The following is a 24,074-nucleotide window of genomic DNA, read 5'->3' as shown; positions in this document are numbered from 1 at the left end:
TGGCTTATTTCACAGCATAATGCCCTCTAGGTCTATCCATGTTGTCACAAATGGCAGGATTTCCTTCTTTTTTAAGGCTGAGTAATATTCTATCGTATGTATAGACCACATTTTCTTTATCCATTCATCTTTCAGTAGACATTTAGGTTAACAACAAACCCTTGAACAACCAATAGGTCAAAGAAGACATCAAAAAAGAAATTTTAAAAACTTGAGACAAATGAAAATGAAAACACAGCATACCAAAACTTATGAGATGCTGCAAAATTAGTTTTAGGAGAGAAGTTTATAGAGATAAAGCCTGCTTTAATAATAATTTAGAATTTTGTCAAAGGCCTTTTCTGCATCTATTGAGATAATCATGTGGTTTTTGTCTTTGGTTCTGTTTATATGCTGGATTACATTTATTGATTTTCATATATTGAACCAGCCTTGCATCCCAGGGATGAAGCCCACTTGATCATGGTGGATAAGCTTTTCGATGTGCTGCTGGATTCGGTTTGCCAGTATTTTATTGAGGATTTTTGCATCAATGTCCTTCAAGGATATTGGTCTAAAATTCTCTTTTTTGGTTGTGTCTCTGCCTGGCTTTGGTATCAGGATGATGCTGGCTTCAAAAATGAGTTAGGGAGGATTCCCTCTTTTTCTATTGATTGGAATAGTTTCAGAAGGAATGGTACCAGTTCCTCCTTGTACCTCTGGTAGAATTCGGCTGTGAATCCATCTGGTCCTGGACTCCTTTTGGTTGGTAAGCTATTGATTATTGCCACAATTTCAGAGCCTGTTATTGGTCTATTCAGAGATTCAACTTCTTCCTGGTTTAGTCTTGGGAGGGTGTATGTGTCGAGGAATTTATCCATTTCTTCTAGATTTTCTAGTTTATTTGCATAGAGCTGTTTGTAGTATTCTCTGATGATAGTTTGTATTTCTGTGGGATCGGTGGTGATATCCCCTTTATCATTTTTTATTGCATCTATTTGATTCTTCTCTCTTTTTTTCTTTATTAGTCTTGCTAGCGGTCTATCAATTTTGTTGATCCTTTCGAAAAACCAGCTCCTGGATTCATTTATTTTTTGAAGGGTTTTTTTTTTTGTCTCTATTTCCTTCAGTTCCGCTCTGATTTTAGTTATTTCTTGCCTTCTGCTAGCTTTTGAATGTGTTTGCTCTTGCTTTCTAGTTCTTTTAATTGTGATGTTAGGGTGTCAATTTTGGATCTTTCCTGCTTTCTCTTGTGGGCATTTAGTGCTATAAATTTCCCTCTACACACTGCTTTGAATGTGTCCCAAAGATTCTGCTATGTTGTGTTTTTGTTCTCGTTGGTTTTAAAAGACATCTTTATTTCTGCCTTCATTTCGTTATGTACCCAGTAGTCATTCAGGAGCAGGTTGTTCAGTTTACATGTAGTTGAGCAGTTTGGAGTGAGTTTCTTAATCCTGAGTTCTAGTTTGATTGCCTGTGGTCTGAGAGACAGTTTCTTATAATTTCTGTTCTTTTACATTTGCTGAGGAGAGCTTTACTTCCAACTATGTGGTCAATTTTGGAATAGGTGTGGTGTGGTGCTGAAAAAAATGTATATTCTGCTGATTTGGGGTGGAGAGTTCTGTAGATGTCTATTAGGTCTGCTTGGTGCAGAGCTGAGTTCAATTCCTGGGAATCCTTGTCAACTTTCTGTCTCGTTGATCTGTCTAATGTTGACAGTGGGGTGTTAAAGTCTCCCACTATTATTGTGTGGGAGTCTAAGTCTCTTTGCAGGTCACTCAGGACTTGCTTTATGAATCTGGGTGCTTCTGTATTGGGTGCATATATATTCAGGAGAGTTAGCTCTTCTTGTTGAATTGATCCCTTTATCATTATGTAATGGCCTTCTTTGTCTCTTTTGATCTTTGTTGGTTTAAAGTCTGTTTTATCAGAGACTAGGATTGCTAAAAACTCTCAATAAATTAGGTATTGATGGGATGTATCTCAAAATAATAAGAGCTATCTATGACAAACCCACAGCCAATATCATACTGAATGGGCAAAAACTGGAAGCATTCCCTTTGAAAACTGGCACAAGACAGGGATGCCCTCTCTCACCACTCCTATTCAACATAGTGTTAGAAAATCTGGCCAGGGCAATTAGGCAGGAGAAGGAAATAAAGGGTATTCAATTAGGAAAAGAGGAAGTCAAATTGTCCCTGTTTGCAGACGACATGATTGTATATCTAGAAAACCCCATTGTCTCAGCCCAAAATCTCCTTAAGCTGATAAGCAACTTCAGCAAAGTCTCAGGATACAAAATCAATGTACGAAAATCACAAGCATTCTTATACACCAACAACAGACAAACAGAGAGCCAAATCATGAGTGAACTCCCATTCACAATTGCTTCAAAGAGAATAAAATACCTACGAATCCAACTTACAAGAGATGTGAAGGACCTCTTCAAGGAGAACTACAAACCACTGCTCAAGGAAATAAAAGAGGATACAAACAAATGGAAGAACATTCCATGCTCATGGGTAGGAAGAATCAATATAGTGAAAATGGCCATACTGCCCAACGTAATTTATAGATTCAATGCCATCCCCATCAAGCTACCAATGACTTTCTTCACAGAATTGGAAAAAACTACTTTAAAGTTCATATGGAACCAAAAAAGAGCCTGCATCGCCAAGTCAATCCTAAGCCAAAAGAACAAAGCTGGAGGCATCACGCTACCTGACTTCAAAGTATACTACAAGGCTACAGTAACCAAAACAGCATGGTACTGGTACCAAAACAGAGATATAGATCAATGGAACAGAATAGAGTCCTCAGAAATAATGCCACATATTTACAACTATCTGATCTTTGACAAACCTGAGAAAAACAAGCAATGAGGAAAGGATTCCCTATTTAATCAATGGTGCTGGGAAAACTGGCTAGCCATATGTAGAAAGATGAAACTGGATCCCTTCCTTACACCTTATACAAAAATTAATTCAAGATGGATTAAAGACTTAAATATTAGACCTAAAACCATAAAAACCCTAGAAGAAAACCTAGGCATTACCATTCAGGACACAGGCATGGGCAAGGACTTCATGTCTAAAACACCAAAAGCAATGGCAACAAAAGACAAAATTGACAAATGGGATCTAATTAAACTAAAGAGCTTCTGCACAGCAAAAGAAACTACCATCAGAGTGAACAGGCAACCTACAGAATGGGAGAAAATTTTCGCAACCTACTCATCTGACAAACGGCTAATATCCAGAATCTACAATGAACTCCAACAAATTTACAAGAAAAAAACAAACAACCCCATCAAAAAGTGGGCAAAGGATATGAACAGACACTTCTCAAAAGAAGACATTTATGCAGCCAAAAGACACATGAAAAAATGCTCATCATCACTGGCCATCAGAGAAATGCAAATCAAAACCACAATGAGACACCATCTCACACCAGTTAGAATGGCAATCATTAAAAAGTCAGGAAACAACAGGTGCTGGAGAGGATGTGGAGAAATAGGAACACTTTTACACTGTTGGTGGGACTGTAAACTAGTTCAACCATTGTGGAAGTCAGTGTGGCCATTCCTCAGGGATCTAGAACTAGAAATACCATTTGACCCAGCCATCCCATTACTGGGTATATACCCAAAGGACTATAAATCATGCTGCTATAAAGATACATTCACATGTATGTTTATTGCGGCACTATTCACAATAGCAAAGACTTGGAACCAACCCAAATGTCCAACAATGATAGACTGGATTAAGAAAATGTGGCACATATACACCATGGAATACTATGCAGCCATAAAAAATGATGAGTTCATGTCCTTTGTAGGGACATCATGGATAAAACTGGAAATCATCATTCTCAGTAAACTATCTCAAGGACAAAAAACCAAACACTGCATGTTCTCACTCATAGATGGGAATTGAACAATGAGAACACATGGACACAGGAAGGGGAACATCACACTCTGGGGACTGTTGTGGGGTGGGGGGAGGGGGGAGGGATACCATTAGGAGATACACCTAATGCTAAATGACAAGTTAATGGGTGCAGCACACCAGCATGGCACATGTATACATATGTAACTAACCTGCACATTGTGCACATGTACCCTAAAACTTAAAGTATAATAATAATAATAAATAATAATAATTTAGAAAAAAGATCTCAAATAAGCAATCTGACTTTACACCTCAAGAAACTAGAAAAAGAACAAACTAAGCCCAAAATTACTAGAAATTAGGAAACAATAAAGATTAGAGCAGAAACAAGTAAAATGGACACTAGAAAAGAAATAGAAATTATTAACAAAACTCAGAGTTGCTTATCTTTTGAAAAGATAAACAAAATTGACAAGACTTAAACTGAGGGAAAAAGTGAGAAGACTCAGATACATAAAATTGTAAATGAAAGAAGAGATATTAAAACTTAACACCACAGAAATACAAAGGATTCTAAGAGACTACTATGAACAATTAAATGCCAACAAATTGGATAAACTGGAAGACAGAGATAAATTCCTAGAAACATACAACCTACCTAGACTGAATTATGAAGAAATAGAAAATCTGACAGACCAATAATGAGTATGGGAATTGAATCGGTAATCAAGAGCCTCCTAACAACAACAACAAAAAGCGCAAAGCTCTTTCACTTCACTGGTAATTACTGTAACAGCAATTCTTGTCAAACTCTTCCAAAAAATTGAAGCTGAGGGAACACTTGCAAACTCATTCACAAGGCTAGCATTAGCATGATATCAAAACCAAACAAGGACATTACAAGAAAAGAAATGACAAGGCCCAAATCCCTGTTGAACATAGATGCAAAAATCCTCAACCAAAGACAAGCAAACCAAATTCCACAGCACATCCAAAGGATCATAAGCCATGATCAAGAGGCGATTTTTGTTCTGGTGTTCTTTTCCTCTTGTCAGGCATGCAAGGGTCCCTCCGGTGTTTCTCACAGCAGCAGAGGGGCATTCCTGTGGCAACCATGCCCACTCAGGCCTGAATCTCTGCCTCTGGGGATTCCAGTTTCCTTCCTTATTCAATTTTTCCTCAATCCTAGGAGTAGCAGGTACTTTTTGCAGCTACTACCTCGGTATATTTTACAGTTCTCTCTTAGTAGTTAATACATCCTTTACTTAGTTCACAGTTATCTTCCCTATCCAAATTATGGGTGTGGTCATTTTTGCTCTTTGACTGAACTCTAACACAATAGTCAAGAAAATACTGAATCTTTAAATTCTATAAAATTAAACATTAGAAATAAAACTCTCAGAAATTATAAATGTTATTGCTAAAGTAAATTTTTCAATATATGGTTAGAAGATTAAGTTTAAAAAAATCTCCCAGAGAATAGAAAAGCAGTTAGAGATGGAATAAAAGGTGAGATTAAGATGCAGAAGAGGGCGGGAGTGAAGGGAAGAATAAAGTTGTCAATATCTTCTTACGATGGGAGGTATCAAGAGATAATACATACAGGGCTCAAAAACAAAGGGGCAAGTATGTTATTTAAACATGCAAAGAGAAATTAAATGTAGTAATAGTAATAGTAACACTTGTTTAGTGCTTTAAATTTATTGACACATTTATCCTCACAATAATCCTCCAAGGAATTGACTATTATTATCCCCATTTTACACACGAGAAAAAAAAGAGGCTCAGAGAGCTTGAGTAACTTGCCTAAGATTATACAGCCAGCAAGTGGTGCAAGTAGGACTTGAGTCTGTGCTCTTATCTATTATACTGCTCTGCCTCTTTCTATGACTTTATTGGGAAGAGATGGATAGGGACAGTAGAAGGCAATGCTAATGAGTTAAATCATTGCCCATCTCTCTCCACAATAGATTAAGACAATATTTAAAACTGATGAATCAAGAAATAGTAGTAAGAGATGGGTAATCATCAGAAGAAACAAAAACAGAAGCTATTTAAGCCAATTTGGTCTCAGGAATAGTACTGTGGCAAGGAATAGGTGAAGCAGGGATTTGGAATTTTTCCTTGTAAGCCCTTTATTTATCTATTTATTATTATTATTATCATTATTATTATTATTATTATTATTATTATTATTTTGAGACAGGGTCTTGCTCCGTCACCCAGGCTAGAGTACAGTGGCACAATCTTGGCTCACTGCAACCTCTGCCTCCTGGGTTCAAGCGATCCTCCCACCTCAGCCTCCCGAGTAGCTGGGATTACAGACGCACACCACCACGCCCAGCTAACTTTTTGTATTTTTGTAGAGACGGGGTTTCACCATGTTGGCCAGGCTGGTCTTGAACTCCTGGCCTCAAGTGATCCGCCCGCTTTAGCCTCCCAAAGTGCTGGGATTACAGGCATGAGCCACTGTGCCCAGCCCCCTCCTGTATTATTAACATGTACTTTAATAATTTATTCTAAACATTTTAAAAGAAATAAAATTATAAATGATCTGAGTTAACAAGAGAAAAATGGAGCCATCCAGTTAAATTATACATTAAAGTTATGTCATTTTTTCTTTTTTACATTTTAAATACTAATTATACAATCAAATGTGATAAGAAGGAAATTCCTTTCTCATCTGTGACAGAGATATCTGACCTGAGTCCTTTAGAGAAGAAGACCTGGTAACTACCCACAACAGAGTTTGGGAGGCCCCTATTTTCACACTTGGTAAGAGATACGAAAGTGGTTTCCAATCTAGTAAAGAGATGCCATTTGAATAGTAAGATGAAAAGTTAAACATTAGCAGCCACAAAAGGTTTGAAACTCAAGACAGGAATGAGTGTCCAAAATGTGCTTTTTGTCCAACCAGAAGACCTCTTATCATAGATGAAAGATAAGCTCTCTGGAGGGTGGCCTTTAATGACAGGAAAGGGCTCTGAATTCTTGCATATTTTGCTAGACAGACTGGTGGTACCGGCACCATCCTGTATATTTATTAATCTAGAAACTCTATTTTCAAACCTGGTGTCAAATGCATCTCATCAACTATTATAAGTTCAAACCAACAGATTAAACAGTAAAGTAAATAGTTCAGGATAGCAAACTGGTGCACGGTAAAACAGCAATAAGACCTTACACACCCTTAAAATGAGGTCTTTCAGGCACAGGTAACGATACACATTGATATGCTGCCATCTAGTGCTCATTGCTTTAGACAACTGAATTAATCATACGCTGAAATGGATTTTTAAATTGTTACTATTTTTTAACTCTTCCCCTTAGTCTCTGCAGAAGTTACTGTTTTTCATGGGGCCTTCTGAGACCTAAACCAAAACATTTTCCTAATAAAATGGTATTTATACACAGCCAGTAAATCTACAGACAGCTTTATACATAATGGAAAGCTCAGTGGGTTCTACCTAACCCATGTATACAGGTTGATCGAGTTTTCGTGGCATGCCACCCACAGAAAGGGTATAAGGAAGGTTTAATTACTTCAGTAAGTCATCTGCTAAATTTGAGTAACAATCACTATTACAAAGCCATTACTATTATTCATAAAATTCCTTTCAACATGTATTAACAGTTGAGAGAGAAGGAATTCCTCTTTTCCCAATATGTCACAAAGATACTCTGAAAAAAACAAACAAACCTGAAAACCAGCTAGAAATGCTGACTAAATTGCATCATTGAATTCCTCGGGGGCCAAAGAGAAGAAAGAACTAAAACAAGAGTGGAAAGTAGGGGCTGAGGGCATTTTTACTAGAGGGGCACTTGCTGATGCCAGGAATGTAGTCTTAGAATGCAATGGCCTCCCAAAGCATAGGATTCAAGGCCTTGCTCAGTGTGAGAACTAAGATGTTTGCATAAAAGTGGAACCCTTAAAAGATAACAGCAGCAAAGAGAAACAAGGAAGTTTGTTTGTAGGGGCTAAAGTTCAGGTAGAGAAAAAAAAAATCTTCCCTCAAAATTATAACCATATCCTCTGTTTCATAGGATTTGGGTTCGAACCTATAGTAATCTGATAGGTTGGATATGGGGTATAAGAAAAGGAGAAAGGTCAAAGGTTATGATAAAAGAAAAACTTTAACCGAATTAAATTTAAAGGAATTTAATTGAGCAGTGAATGATTTGCAAATCGGACAGCCTTCCCAGACAGAGTAGGCTCGGAGACTCCAGCGCAGCCATGTGCTGGAAGATTTATGGACAGAAAAAGGAGTGAGGCACAGAAAATGGAAGTGAGGTACAGAACCAGCTGGATTGGTTACAGCTTTGTGTTTGCCTTATTTAAACATGGTTCGAATAGTTGATGACATTTGATTGGCCAAAACTTGGTGATTGGCCCAAGTGTAGGCTACATCTGGTTACACTTCTACTTGTTATAGTTTAAGATGTACAAAGAAACATTTAGGCTGAATTTAAAATATGTAAGGAGGTAGTTTTAGGCTAAGCTTGATTTAACAGTTACTCCAATGTATTTGGTGTTTGGCTTGAGTAACTGGAAGAATGGAGTTGTCATTGCTTGAGATGGAGAAAGTGGGGATTTGAGGAGGCAGATGAGGAATTCAGTGTTAGAAAAGTTAAGTTTGAGAATATGTCGGACATCTAAGTGGAGACATGTAATATACAGTTAGATTTATGAGTCTGAAGTTCAAGGAAGAATAATGGGCAGAAGGGATATATTTGGGAGTAGTCTACATGACAGTGGGACTATAGAACTGTAAGAAATCACTGAGTGAGTACGTGTAGATAGAGAAGTCCAGGAACATACCTCTGGGACATTCCAATATCAAGAGGTCAAGGTGATAAGCATGAACTAGTAAAGGAGCCCTGGAAAGAGGAAAAGCAGGAAAATGTGCAATCACCGGTTAGAAAATGTAATAAGAATTGGATGCATTCAAAATAGCACCAAAAATCTATAAAATGCTGAGGAATAAATAATAATATGAGAGACTTATAAGAAAAGTATCTTATTTTTTAAAAGCCACCATATCACCTTTTGACACTTTTACTATAATTGCTTAAAAACACTTTGGATTAGAAGTGATACAGCATAAAGCCATTAAAATGAATGGGGTAGATGTATGTTACTGACATAAAAAGCCTTTTAGAAATAATAATACTTGATAAAGGACAAAAACAAGATGACAGGACAAAAATCTATGGTAAGAAGTTATCTTTATAATTTAGTATATTTAGTATATGTTTGAATGGAAGTATGAAAGAATGTATAGAAGACTGATCAGTGATTAAAAACACGGCTGACTTTCGGTTACCACATTATAAATATCTGAACGATTGTTTGAAATTTTTCCACGTGCACATAAGAACATTACTAACAAAGTTAGAATTTCCAGTGATGATTAAGTGGTGATATATACAGCATCTCCTTCTTATCAGCATGGGATATGTTCCAAGATCCCCAGTGGATGTCTGAAACTGCAGGTAGTAGCAAAGCCTGTATTTACTATACTTGCATGCCTTTCTCAAAGTCAAATAAAACAGAGTCAAATTTCCACATTTCAAACATTTTATTTGGGAAATGAGAATTGCATTTCCAGGCAAACACACAGAATGGGTGGTCTTCAGTATGTCTGAAAAACAAAGATCAGGTTGGAGATTTTATAAAAAGGAAAAATGTTACCCATTGTTTTGGAAAGAAACAATGGGTAACATTTGGGGAGCTGGCGAGTTCTGATTGGCGAGTGATGGCAGTGGGTAAAACTAATCTTAGTGTCACAGCAGGTTATTTCATTAGCTATCAGATAAAACTGATTTCAGATTACAACAGGCAGTTTCAGTAGCTGGGCTTGTGGAAAATTTAATTCTTGGAGCAGACGTTATATGCCCCAAATGCTTTTTCCCCTGGGCCCTTCACTCTGATTTAGTTGGGTATAACAAGAATGACCCAATTTCTATAATCAACTTTCACACCTCTCATAAAGTTTAATTTATAAATTAGGCCCAGTAAGAGATTAACAGCAATAACTAATAACAATATAAAGTTTTTATAACAATATACTGTATTAATAGTTATTATGTAAATGTAATCTCTTATTTTCTCTCTCAAAATTTTCAAACCAAGCTTGTTGAGTGAAACCTCAGAAAGCAAAACCATGGTTAAGGGGGCACTATTGTAATAGCATGGAAATGAAATTGCAACATAATGTTCATTCAAGTAAGCAGAAATAAACATTTTACACACAACATGACCAAAATTAAAATACGCATGGAAAACAGACTGAAACGAAATTTGTCAAAAAAGTTAATTTAGATTCTCTTGGGTAGTGGTATTGAGTATTTTTTCCTTTTTTTCATGATTCTACATATTTCAAATTATCTATAATACATATATTCTTACTTTTATTTTTCCTGCTTATTATAAAAATTTCCAAACACACAAAGGAAAAAGTATAATGAAATACTAGGTACCTACCAGCCAGCTTCAACAACCATCAAAATTTAGATATACATGTGTCATTTCCTCTCATCTTTTAAAAAAATCTGGAATATTTTAAAGCAAATCCTGGACACCTTATCATTCTGTTCTGTGCACGTAAGTCATACTCTACATAACCACACCAACATTATTTTACCTAATGAAATTAATAAACATTTCTTAACATCTTCTAAATATTTAGCCCATAACAAAAAATCTGATTGCCTAAAACATGTTTTTCTATAGTTGGTTTATTTAAATCAGAATCCAAACAAGGCCCATTCATTCCATCTGTTATGGCTCCAGAACCCTCTCCAATAGTGTCATGGACTCAGTTATGCCCAAGTTCCAAATGCATATGTTGAAGTTCTAACCTTAAAGTATCTCAGAATGTGCCTGTATTTGAAGACAGAGTCTCTAAAGAGGTAATTAAGTTAAAAGGAGGTCATTAGGGTGAGCCCTAATCCAATATGACTCTGTCCTTATAAGAAGAGATTAAGATACGGGCAGGTACAGAGGGAAGTGCAGGTGAAGACACAGGGAGACAACAACCATCTACAAGCCAACAAGAGAGTCCTTAGAAGAAACCAACCCTGAAGACATCTTTATCTCAGTCTTCTAGCCCCCAGAATTGTGAGAAAATAAATTTCTGTGGTACTTTGTTATGGCTGCCCCAGCAAACTAATACAAGCAAACTAATACAGAAAACTAATACAAGCAGTAAAGCCAACATCTGTTCTGATTGGTAAATGCACATCCTGTAAGGGGTTTAAATATTTTGCATATCAGTCACATTTAGGCATTATATTATTCAAGAAATTCACTATTCATGTATTAAATGTGTCGAATACCCTAAATCTATTTTATTCCTAAACGGTTCAATTTATATACATACATATATATATACACACACACACACATATATATGTGTATATATATTTATACATATATGTGTATATATATTTATACATATATGTGTATATATATTTATACATATATGTGTATATATATTTATACATATGTGTATATATATTTATACATATATATGTGTATATATATTTATACATACATGTGTATATATATTTATACATACATGTGTGTATATATATTTATACATATGTGTGTATATATCTTTATACATATATGTGTGTATATATATATACACACAATTTTTTTCATGGATACTCAGCCAATTTTTAGAATTATTACCATACTACCACTCTTAATTGTTTGCCTCTCCTAGGATAGCGGAGTGCCCTTGGTCTTGCACTCTCGAGTAATGAGAGCTAAAGCAACATATCTGCTTTATTCAGTTTGAATGGGGCTCATTAATATGTTTAGTATATACTCAACTGCCTGCTGAACATCCCACTCCATACATCCCATTGCAACTGAACATCTTTTCCTCCATGCTTGCTCTTCCTGACTTTTTGTCGTTAACTGATTAGCCATTCTCCACCCAGTTACCTGAGCCAGAAACCTCGGCACCTTTCAAACTTCTTTTATAGTTTTAAAATAATTATAAACTTACAGAAAAATTGCAAGAATAGTATAAAGAACTTCTGCTTTCGCCCAAATTCCCTGTTAACATTTGCTTTATCATTTTCTTTATGTATATTATGTTTATATTTATTTACAGTATTTATGTATACTTTTTTCCTGAACCATTTGAATAGGTTGCAGATATGAAGCCTCATCACCTTTAATACTTCAATATGTATTTTCTAAAACCAAAAATATCTATGTCACTATAGTCATCAAAATCAGGAAATTAATATTGTTAAAATACTACCATCTAATCCAGAGACCCCATTCAAATTGTTAGTTGTCCCAATAATATCCTTATAGCAAAAGGATTCAATTCAGAATCATGTATTCCACTTAATTGTCATGTATCTTAATTCTCCTTCAATCTAAAAAAGTTCTTTAGTTGTTCCTTTGTCTTTCATGACCTTGATCTTTGAAGAGTACAGGTCTATTATTTTGTAGAATGTCCCTCAATTTGGGACATTTGGGTTGTCTGATTTTTTCCTCACGATTGATTCGGATTACACATTTTTGGCAGGAATGTCACAGAAGTGTATTCTAAGTGCCTCTAACCAGGAGATACACGATGCTGATTTGTCTCATGACTGCTGATGGTAACTTCGCTCACCAGTGCCAGATTTCTACACTGTCAAGTTTTCTAATTTTTCTCTGTGTAATTAATAAGTATTTGCTGGAGAGATACTTTGAGACTATATAAATATTATATGTCTCTTAATACTCTCACCCTCTAGTTTTAGCATACACTGATGATTCTAGTCTGAATCAACTGTTACTATCATGACTGCCAAATAATGATGTTTCTACATATAACACTGTCTACATTCATTACATTTAGTTGGCATTTTTATGTAAGGAAGAGCTTTTCTTTATCCTGATTTTTCAAAAAAATCATTTATTCATTTTAGTATGGGCTCAAATATTCCTATTTTATTTAGTGGACTATAATCCATTAACATTATATTGGTGCTCAGATTGACCCAGATGTGGCCAATGGTGGCTCCTTCAAGCTGGCTTCTGTGACCTTTTGATATGTTTCTTCATTCTGTATTAACTTCCTTAACTTCTGGTGCAACAAGAATTTTCCAGGCTCCTGTTCTAAAATCAACCATTTCTCCAAGGGACCCAGTTACTTTTAGTGAATAATACTGTTCAGAAACCAAGATCTAGGCACATGTGCTCATTGCTTCTAGCATACCATTACTCTGAAACCCTTTCAGCAGATAGAGCTAGGAAGAGCATAATAGATAGATATGCACACACATATACAGACATACTTTCCTCTATATTTATTTTTACATATAAACATATGTAAAACATATGTAAACATACATATGTAAACATATGTAAACATACATATAAACATATGTATATATTGAAAACTATAAGTTGACACTGACATATTCAATTCCAATTCAACATCACCACAAAGGTCACTGTGGAATTCTTCCTCTCTCAATTTGTAACGTCCTTCTCTGTCAGTGAGAAACCTGGCTCCCATTAGACCCAACATATTTATTTCCTCACTCCCCTTTCATGCTTGCCACCTCTTTACTTGCCAAGGGGAAGGCAAAACAGCTGGTCATCGTTTTTTATTATTTCTTATCATTCACTCTTCCATCCAATCAATCACTAAGTCCTGACATTTTTACCTCCTAAAAATTTCTCAAATTGGTCCATTTCTCTCCATTCTGATTTTTCTTAGCCTTGACCATACCACCTTTGTCTCTTACATGGCTTACAGCAACGGCATCTTAAATGGTATTCCCGGATCTAGATTTGCTTCCTTCCTGTCTGTTCTCCACCCTGCAGCCAGAGTTATCTTTATGATATTAAAATTTGAAAATTTCACTCCATAAAATTCTACAATGGTATTGCATTGACCAATACTGTCTGGGTCTCTTCATAGCTTGTTTAACTCTCTTGTTTTGTCTCCTCCAAAAGCCCCTAGTCTCATTCTCTACCTTTTAGTTAGCCAACTTGAACTTTTTTTTTTTTCTTCCAGTTCTTGTATTATACCAAACTTTCTTGTAGTGAACACTATACGCCACCTTCTTCTACCTGGAAACCCTTCCTAACCTGGACAACTCTACACATTATTTTGGTCTTTACTTAAATGTCACTTCTGCTATGAAATATTCCCTGACCTCCCCCACCCCACTGCACCTCTGCATGCTACTGTAAATGGAGAAGCAAGAGATGATAACAGGGTTACACATCCGCTAGTCTGGGGATTGTATTCTGAAACTAACACCCTACTAAGAATGAGCAGTCAGAGTTATAACTTCCCTTTGGAAAAGCAGGTACTTAAATGCAGTTGTGAGGACAGATGAAAAGTACATAAAACACCTACAATGCATACCTCCTAGAAGGAGCTCAATATATGTTATCCATTATTCATTCAACAAATGTTCATGAAATGCCAACTATTTCATAGACACTGTGGTAGATGCTGGGGATAGAGAAAATACAAAGTAAACTATGAAACTATAGAATGAGCATCCAAAGTCTAATATATAGAATGAGTATCCGAAGTCTAATAGGGAGTAGGAGTGTTTGAAGGAGTCAGTCAACCTGCTTAAGATTCAAAGGATGGACAACATTTGGCTGTGACATGCAGGAGTGTAAAAGGAGGAATTTTCAGGAAGAGAGGACAATATGTGTAAGGACGGGGCGTGAAAGGCTATGGATTGTTTTTCATGGTACACATAATTCAATGTTGCATAAAACTGCATGGTACACATGATTCAATATTGCATAAAATTGGAACAAGAAGCTAACGAGAGATGAAACTAGTCAGGGAGATGGAGCATCTTGTATTCTAGGCAAAGTAATCGTTTTCTCTTACAGATTGCCTTTCAAAAATTTTCAGCAGGAGAGTGCCATTATCCGATTTACATTTTTAGTCAGGTCATTCTGATAGCAGTGTGGAGAATTTAAGAGTCAAACTGGAGTCAGAGGACTGGTAAAGGGCCCATCTGAGGAAGTTAAAAAGAGAGAATGGATATGCTTTGGCATAAGATGCATTTAGGATACTCTACTGTTCTTACTAAAACACTGGGAGGATTGTGGTGGCTTACAGCAAGATAGAAATCTAGGAGAGTATGTTTAGAACGGAAAGTTGAACAGCTCAGTTCGGTACGCATTGGATTAGTAATCTTTCTCGTTGCTTCCTCACAGGATTTAGGGAAGCACAAGACATATAGTTTGTAAGGTGTGGCAATGTCAGTAAGAATGGAAAAGCTGGCCTCCATAAACTCTCACTGTACAAATGAAGCAACAGCTTACAGCGCGTGGCTGTAGGTACAGGAAATGGCCTGTATTCACGAGTGTATTCACGAGTCCACGAGTAGCGCATCTAGTATTTTTCCAGCCCTGGTGACTCAGAGCTGAAGATGGCGCCTGTGGCAGAAATCAGAAAAGTGGGAGGGAGCATTAGGTGTAGAAAAGGATGGCGTTTTAACTTTTGTTTTGTTTTCCACACACAGGGAGATAGCTCTAAAGGAACAGTGGATAATTTTTTCTTAAAATTTTGTCTGTAGTACAACTTCATTTTCCACGCCTTAAAACCATGTTTTCTTTTGTGGGCGCGATCGCGTGGGGAGTGACAAATCTGTTTCTTTGCCTCATTCATTCATTTTCTTATTCTGGGCGGCTTCCATGACAGCCTCCCCACTTTTCCTTTGCCCAGTCAGTTTTTCCCTGCGCTAGCTACAATTCTAAGGCGGAAAGAGCATTTTCGGAGGTGAGGGCGGGGAAAACTCAAGATTCTGTAGAGGCACCCGCGCATTTCCGGGTCCCTTACCGCTCCGAGTGGAGGAGACTGTTCCCGCTCGCATGGCCGGGGAGGCGGGAGCCCCCTAAGTTCCCTGAAGCTCGCGCCCGCCTGCGGCCTGAGGGCCCCCGGGCAGGCGCCGCACGGCCCCTCCTCCTGGAAGAAGGCGGTGGAGGCGCGGGGACCGGGCCGCGGTCTTCGCCTAGAGCGCGGGACGCATCGGTCGCCATGGGAACGGCGGCGTAGGCAGGCGCTGACGTCAGCAGGCGGCGCGCTGTCCGCACTGCGGCACAGAGCCGCGGCTTGCTCTCAGGACACGGGTCGCTGGCGGGTTAGGTGGCTGCGTGGCCGCCTCACTTCGCGCACGCGCCGCTAGGCTGGGGGAGTTGATTTGCACTGCTCCGGGTGTCGGCTCCGGCGGGACGGGCGGTTCTGCGTACCCCTCTCCGTGAGTACATCATGGGTGCGCTGGTGGCGGGAGCGCGGGCCGGGGTGCTCGGCCTGCCCGGCCCTCTCCTGGGCGGCGTGTCGGGGCTGCTGGAATCCGAGAGCGCGGAGGCTGATAGCGTAGTGACGGACGAGCGTGGGCCGGGTGTCCCGGGGGAATGCGATTTCTGAGAGTCCTCACCGTACTTTTGCGCTTCTTTCACTGGTCTCCGTGTCCCTGGAGAGTTGAGCATGGTGCTCTGATAGAGAATTCAATCTTTGCCTTTCCTACTCCCGATTCTTATTTAAATGCTTTTAAATCAGATGTGTACTGAGTGTGTTTATTTCCTTTTAGAGTGTCAACCTGGGGCTGAATCTTCAACCTGTCAAAGCCTTCTTAATTATGTCTGAGAAAAGGTGATCAATTTGTTATATTTATAAGAGCCAAATTATATTAATAGGGTTGTTTCGAGATGCATAAAAATAGAACAAAAATGTAGACCATTTAAGAATCCTTATCAAAGGTTGTGCTGCGTTTAGCATTCCTGTGAAAACATCTATTGTGAAAATAAAGCTTTTCCCTTTCTTTTGAGAAAGAGATGCCAACAATTTTTTCACCTGTTGCATTAACAGTTGCTGTTACTGCTTGGGCGTTAGGAGGAAGATTGCTTCTTATGAGTACTCTGGGAAATTTTTTAAAGAATGCTTGAAAGAAATTCAAATACCAAAAGTGTTTTTAAACCATACCTAGAATCTTGTTTGTGAAGAATAATATTTATGAAGTTAGAATCTTGTTTACTTATGAAGAATCTTGTTGATTTATTCATTGAATTTTGTATACAGGATTTTTGTTTGTCTTTTTTTCCCTTGCGATAACATTTGGTTAAGAAGCGAATTATCAAGCCTCTCAGTTTTTTCTCCCATTGATATTGAGCCACATATTGGCTGGTAATCAGGTTGCCTGTAAAATAAAATGAGATGAAATGTAATCCATTTAATTTTCCTGTGTAATATCTCTTAGACGCTCCTGTGAAAGGGTTTGTGAGGGAGAAGTTGTAAAATAATGGAATATATAAGAATCAGAGGTGTCTTTTAAAGTCCTATCTGATTTTTTGCAGAGGTTACTAATCAAATATTAGCCGTTAATTCTATCATGTTTGCTGTAGTACATATTAAGATTTAGAGATGGCTGAGCGCAGTGGGTCACGCCTGTAATCCTAGCACTTTGGGAGGCTAAAGTGGGTGGATCACTTGAGGTCAGGAGTTCAGTATCAGCCTGGCCAATGTTGGTGAAACCCCATCTCTACTAAAAATACAAAAATTAGCCGGGTGTGATGGCCCACACCTGTAGTCCCAGCTACCAGGGAGGCTGAGGCAGGTGAATTGCTTGAACCCAGGAGGCGGAGGCAGCAGTGAGCTGAGATTGTGCCACTGCACTCCAACCTGGGCAACAGAGCGAGACTCTGTCTCCAAAAAAAAAAAATTAGAGATGATTTCTGTACTGTATTTGCTGTGTTATCATTAAATAATATTAGTATTTATTAGTTTAGTTGTGTATTAAGCTGTTAATAGTAAATAAGTATATGATTTATGTATTTTATTTGTAATTATTTACTTATTTTTAATACAATAATAATGGACATAAAGTAATTTTATTGCAATGTACTGATTACTTTGCTTTTTGGTATTTTCTCTTCTCCTTACAATACTAAAATAGGTGCCATTTTAAATTCCCAGACAAGGAAAAACCAAGGATTAGAAATTAAGTAGCTTGCCCAAGGCCACACATCAGTAAGTGGTGACACTAGAGCTCAAGCCTGAGTCTTTTTTACTCGCTTTGCTTTTGCTTCTCTTCACTTTGCTTCTCTCTTCTTCTCCTCTCTTTTCTTTCATAGTGGCAGATACATAACTATAAGAGAGCATTGGCCTGGCCCTCCAAAGCTAGCAGTTTGGTGGGAGTTACAGAACATTTTACGAGGGTGAAAATTCAAGGTTGAGGTAGAGGGAGCTACAAAGATTAAGGCACCCTGGAAGCACAGAAGAGAAGTTCTTAAATGCCCTTCAAGGTGAGAATGCTCTCTAGAGAAGATATCATTTGCCTTTAAAGGATAGTGAGGAGTTTGTTAGAGAGACAAAGGAGGAGGAACGTTTTTCAGGGGAGGGGATATGTGTGTAATGATACAAAAGCAAGAGAGAACTTGGCACACGTGAAGGCCTGCAGGTAGTTTCACATGTCTGGAACACAGTGGATGTGTGAAGGGGACATTTCATAAATGGCCTTGGACCTCAATGGTAAGGACTTGATATTTTTTTCAATGTGCGTTTGGGAGCTAGTGAAGAATTTTAAGCGAAGAAACGACACCATCACATTTGAATTTTAGAAAATTACACTAGTTGCTGTGTAGATGATGATTTTTTTTTAAGGGAAAGGTGATAGCGGCGTGGAAACAATCTTAAAAAGCATAATCCTTCCACAGTGTTTTTGTCCCTCAGAGTTACTGTCTCATGTCACTGCCTTTGGGGGTGATGGGAAGACAGTTGGAAGAATTCTGTAAAGAATTGTCTACATGTCCCTTCTACAGGTGTCACCTTCCATTCATTCCTTAGCCCCAGCCTGCTAAGTTTCTGCCCCTCTATAAACAGCTTTGACACACGTGACTTCCTACTTGCAGATTCAGTGGACTTTCTTCAAAACCTCCAGCCCCTTTTGATGCCACACAGTATATAGGCAACATCTCCTTTAAAACTTGGGTTTGCTTCTGTAATGCTTCTATCTCCCAGTTTTTCACCTATCTCCCTGATTTTACTTTATATTGTAGGCTCACAGGATTCTCATTGGCTTTTTATTTTCTTGGAACTATCATATTTATAAATAACTCCCAAATCTTCAGCCTTTTGTCTCCCTGCTGGATTAGTAGATTGCCTAACAAACATAATATGATTATATACATACACATACACACGTGACAGTAATAACAATTGTTGTTTTTGAAGGGCTTGCCATGTGCTAGGCATTGTGCCTAGTATTTTATTTGCATATTCTCATTTAATCTTTATAAAAACACTGTGAGTGATTTACTCTTATTATTGTGAAAGATTAGGAAGTTGATATCCATAGAGGTGAATCTGCTGGCAGATAGAACTGGTATTTGGATCCAAGGATCTGAAAATGGAGCTGATGCTTGTAGCTGCTCAGTGCCCTTCAGATACCCAACTCAACATGACCCATACTAAGCTCAGTGACTGCACCCTAACAACCTGTTACAGTTATAGCTAACATTTATTGTTGCTTCTTCTGTCTACGGTACTGTTCTAAATCATTTAACCCTTACAACAACCCTTTGAGTCGGCACTGGTAGGGTGTTTTTATAGATGAGGAAACAAAAGTCACGCAAGTGACTATGGAAACTAATTCTAGGACATGGATTTTAAACTACTGCCCTGTACTGCATTATATTACAGTGTAATGATACTACTAATCTACTTATTCTAGTTCTAGAAACATGGGAATCATCTCCGATTCTTTCTCTTGCCTCTTCATTAGTTATTTAATCTTTCTAAAATATTACCTCACTCCATCACCTGGAGCGCACTGGTGCAGTCTTGGCTCCCTGCAACCTCCACATTTCAGGTTCAAGCGATTTTCCTGCCTCAGCCTCCCCAGTAGCTGGGATTACAGGCACCCACCACCACGCCTGACTAAGTTTTGTATTTTTGGTAGAGATGGGGTTTTACCATGTTGGCCAGACAGGACTCAAACTCCTGACCTCAAGTGATCCACCCGCCTTATCCTTCCCAAGTATTGGGATTACAGACATGAGCCACAGTGCACAGCAGGCTTTTTTTTGATGAATCATAGTCATAATATAGGTCAGCTTTTTCCTTGCCTACTAGATGACCGTCGAGTAGTATAAATATTAAATTTTTATTTGTTTTATGATTTTTCTACTTCCGTGCTCTCAGGTTTCAATTACTCATGCTGTCATTGCACTTGCCTTTGCAGCTTCTCTTTTCTAATTTAATATAGACTAGAAAGTAGAAGACTAGATTTATTAAATTTATAACTGCTAGAAGGAGTAAATACAGGCTCCCATCACTAAAGTATAGGAATTTTTACTCCATCGATTTAGTGATGTCTGTTTTGACTGGGTGCCACGTAGTTGTTGCCTAAGTTAACTGACATAGTTAGGTATGTTTACATAATCATTCTTTTCTTTTTAGAATTTCTTAGACATTTCTGCAAGAGGAACATGAATGTGGATGTCCAGGGAATTGGAGCATTAACCAATAATGCCTTGGGCCCAGTGGTGGCTCACGCCTGTAATCCCAACACTTTGGGAGGCTGAGTCGGGCAGATCATATGAGGTCAGGAGTTCAAGACCAGCCTGGCCAACATGATGAAACCCTGTCTCTACTAAAAATACAAAAATTAGCTGGGTGTGGTGGTGCACACCTGTAATCCCAGCTACTCGGGAGGCTGAGGCAGGAGAATCACTTGAACCTGGGAGGCGGAGGTTGCAGTGAGCCGAGATCACGCCACTGCACTCGACAAAGGGAGACTCCATCTCAAAAACAAACAAATCAATAATTCCTGAACCAGCTTTTTTTTTTAACACTCTTCAGTTTTAGTCTCAAAAACATGCATATTACGTTCTAAATGTTCTAATGTGAGAATATGTTCATTTTAGACATACACCGATTTTTTAATAAAATGGGCAATTTAGTAATATACATACTGAGTTGAACCATGGTTTTGAGTAGTTCTGACACACAGTAATACACATCCAGGTTTTATTAAAGAAAGATGGTGCAAATATTTGTACTATCCTTCTCCATTGTAGCAGAATTTTCAGTGGCAGACACAGAGGTATTTAAATTCACTGTGAGTGTGCTACCCACAAGCATGCTTTAATGTAATATTGAATGCTCTTAGGAAAGTCAATCCTGAGATGGAGTTTGGTTTCTTAAAAGTGCGTTGAAATGTTCATTAATGTATTAAAACACTTTAAAAAGTTTATTAAGATACCACATTAGATGTGCACTGCCTTCAAAATGTTTTTTTTGTTTCAAATATATAAATACTTTCTTCAGATATGATCTAGTTTGTTTCCCTTGATTTTAGAGCCCTAAACTGATTCAAATGTACCCAAGTCATTTGCATAAGATTGGGTTAAGGGAACATAGCTTTATTGGTATAAACTTAATGAAGTAGTGGACATACAATGGCATGATCTTGTGTGAAGAATGTTTTATAATTTTTATTTGGAAGTTCCATATTACAAATACATCTCCTTTGTTTTGATAGGATCCTGATTGAGTCAATGCTTTGCATTCTCAGTCCTCTGCATAAAGCTGAGAGATGCCTACAGGTAAGACTTCTATGAAATTTATGTATAAAATTTATATTTTATACATTTACTTTTAAGTTTGGTTTATTTTAAGGGATTCTTGAACAGATTAATGAATACAGTAGATGTCATTGACCAAATATACTACATTTAGAGATACTTATTGGTTTTGTATTCAGTTTTCTATTTAATGTTGTGATTAAGGTTAGTATGTATTTAATGGATGGTAGTTTGGGACTCAGATGGACAAGGTAAATAATGATTACAACATAGGGTTAGTTTTGATTCTTTATCGTCAAAATTGAATGTTTTACTCCACCACAAGCATTGGCAATCTTTTCTAAAAGGGCCAGCTAGTAAATATTTCAGGCTTAGTCTCTGCTATAACTGCTCAACTCTGTGTCTCTGTCTCTTTTAAAGCATGAAAGCAGTTATAACAATTCTTAATCAAATGGGTATGTCTGATTTCAATAAATCTTTACAAAAACAAGTGACTAGCCTGTAGGCCATAGTTTGCCGACACTTGCTGTAGAGCACCCATTCATTCAGCATTTATTAATTTAAAACATAATGACTATGTACACTATGTCAGACCTCATAATAGTAGCTGGGGATGTAGTTATGGGGGAAACAAAATATGTTTCTTTATATAGATATAAAAATAATTATACAATTTCCATTTGGGTTGAGTGCTGTGAAGGAAGAGAACAACCTGCTATGTGAGAAAAGGGAAAATTAGATGAGTTTGTCAGGAGGTGTTTTATTTACAGGCAGCATTTAAACAGACAGGTTAACACCAGCCAGGTGAGGAATTAGAGGAGGCTTGCCTCAGAAACAGCTTCATGTGGGAAGGAGCTTGCTGTGACGGAGGAGCTAAAGGAAGGGTATTATAGCTAGAACATAGGCATCTAAGGGAATATTTGTCTTGATATGAAGCCCTGGAGATAGATCAGGAGGTATGGAGCCCTGCAGGGCATATAAAAGACTTATTTTATCCTAAATGAATTGGGAAATTTTCAGGGGCTTAAGCATTATCTTCTTCATGTTTTAAAGGAAAAACCTGTTAATATTTGTGGAATACTGATTACAGGCTAGGCACACCTTAGCCATTTTTCACGCAAAATGATCTTTGGCATAAGATAATTGTGATTTTACAGATAAGGAAACTGAAGTTTAGAGATGTTAAGTAACTTGTCTAAAGCCACATAACACGTAACTAACAGTGGTAGATGCTACTGTTTATCAGAAATAAAAAGTTAACTTAGCAAAGGAGACTTTTAGAGTGAGTGGCCAAAAAGGTCAGAGGGATACAGGTGAATGTTGTGTCACTAAAGTCAAAATAAAAAATATTTTAAGAAGGAAAGATAGGTGAGTTTTTCTAATGTAGCTAGAGAACTCATGCCGATATTTACAAGAACTTATTTCTTAACATCCTAGTAGTGTAGGTTGGGTGTTATGTTAGAGTCGTTTACAAAATCACATGGCTGTATCTTTTGTAGCTGAGAGTGAAGCAAAAGTAAAAACCAAAGTTCGCTTTGAAGAATTGCTTAAGACCCACAGTGATCTAATGCATGAAAAGAAAAAACTGAAGAAAAAGCTTGTCAAGTCTGAAGAAAACATCTCAGTAAGTAAATGATCATTGGGTAATAGTGATTTACATATCTGCATAAAATGCAGATATGGCTGCATTTTATGTTAAAATTCTAAGGAATTTTGAAAATTAAAAACAGTAACACTATGTCATGGTCCATAACACGTGGTAAAAATAAAGTTTACATTAGAATCAACATCACTGTGGGAATATTGAGTTCATTCTTGAGTGCTGTCCTACAGGAAGAACACACACACAGTGGGGAAAATGACCAGAGATAGTGGGGAAACTCAAAACTAGCCATGATAACATTTTTGAAGAAAATATTTTAAACCCAGAATTGTGAAGAACTTAGGAAGTAGTATCTTAACTTCAGATATTGAATAGCTTGTGCTTATTTAAACTATTTCTGTGTGATTCTACCCAACAGAACCAGGAGAAATCAATGGCCATATGGTAATAATTATCCTTTTATGTTTGAGGCACACTTTGAAATGATAGAATCTTTGGCAGCACACTTGAAGGAATTAAAAATACAGTGCTCAAAGACTAAGCAGGTCAGCAACTAACTACAACCTGATCCCCTTGGAATCATAAAGAGTCTGTATTGGCATCCACAGTTAATGCACTATGCCCTCTTTATACCTATCTCCCTACTTGAGTTGCGCTTTTTACTACTTTGACCATTATCTCTTCTGTCCTCACAGAAAAAAATAAATAGGCTCTTGTGTAAATGGTACATAGTTTTTTGTTTTTTTTTTTTTTTTGGCAGGAGTTTTACCATGAGTTATAATCCTACATTTTGCTTGTAGTAAGATTTACCCCATTTTTTCTTAAGACCTGTTCATTTTAGTATTCTGTCTGGCAGCTATCAATGTAACAATATAAATTCTGAAGTGAGGCAAAAATAAGTAGTAAAATTGACCAAAATCCAGCTGCACATATGTGAGGGTTCATAGTGTATACACTGGTGTACGACTGCACAAAAATTTCGAACTACTGACAGAATGGGACAGATTAGCACTCCCATAGT

General features: G+C 37.5%; 2 protein-coding genes across 33 annotated transcripts in view; one reads left to right on the top strand and one right to left on the bottom strand.

Moving 5' to 3' along the window:
* The window catches only part of PDE7B (phosphodiesterase 7B), a 686,767-nt gene extending 670,870 nt beyond the window's left edge, over positions 1 to 15,897 (bottom strand). The window contains exon 1 of the mRNA XM_063812658.1: positions 15,707 to 15,897. The gene's annotated coding sequence lies outside the window, so the exon portion shown is untranslated. The remainder of the gene's footprint in view (positions 1 to 15,706) is intronic.
* A 42-nt stretch (positions 15,898 to 15,939) lies between these two features.
* Positions 15,940 to 24,074, top strand: part of AHI1 (Abelson helper integration site 1) — a 217,531-nt gene continuing 209,396 nt past the window's right edge. For 17 of the 32 annotated variants that reach the window (XR_010157779.1, XR_010157782.1, XR_010157781.1 and 14 more), the window contains exons 1-3: positions 15,972 to 16,124; positions 21,408 to 21,471; positions 22,950 to 23,074. Coding sequence is in view for 26 of the 32 variants with exons in the window: in XM_054686934.2 (XP_054542909.1) it covers positions 21,462 to 21,471; positions 22,950 to 23,074 (135 nt within the window). In the remaining 6 variants the exon portion in view is untranslated. Of the gene's footprint in view, positions 16,125 to 16,457; positions 16,520 to 17,819; positions 17,894 to 17,997; positions 18,169 to 21,407; positions 21,472 to 22,949; positions 23,075 to 24,074 lie in introns of all 32 variants that reach the window. The other 15 variants (XM_063812656.1, XM_054686938.2, XM_063812652.1 and 12 more) reach the window with 7 other exon arrangements.

Source organism: Pan troglodytes, chromosome 5 (assembly GCF_028858775.2).
Source record: "Pan troglodytes isolate AG18354 chromosome 5, NHGRI_mPanTro3-v2.0_pri, whole genome shotgun sequence".
NCBI lineage: Eukaryota > Metazoa > Chordata > Mammalia > Primates > Hominidae > Pan > Pan troglodytes.
This window is presented reverse-complemented; position numbering and strand designations above follow the sequence as displayed.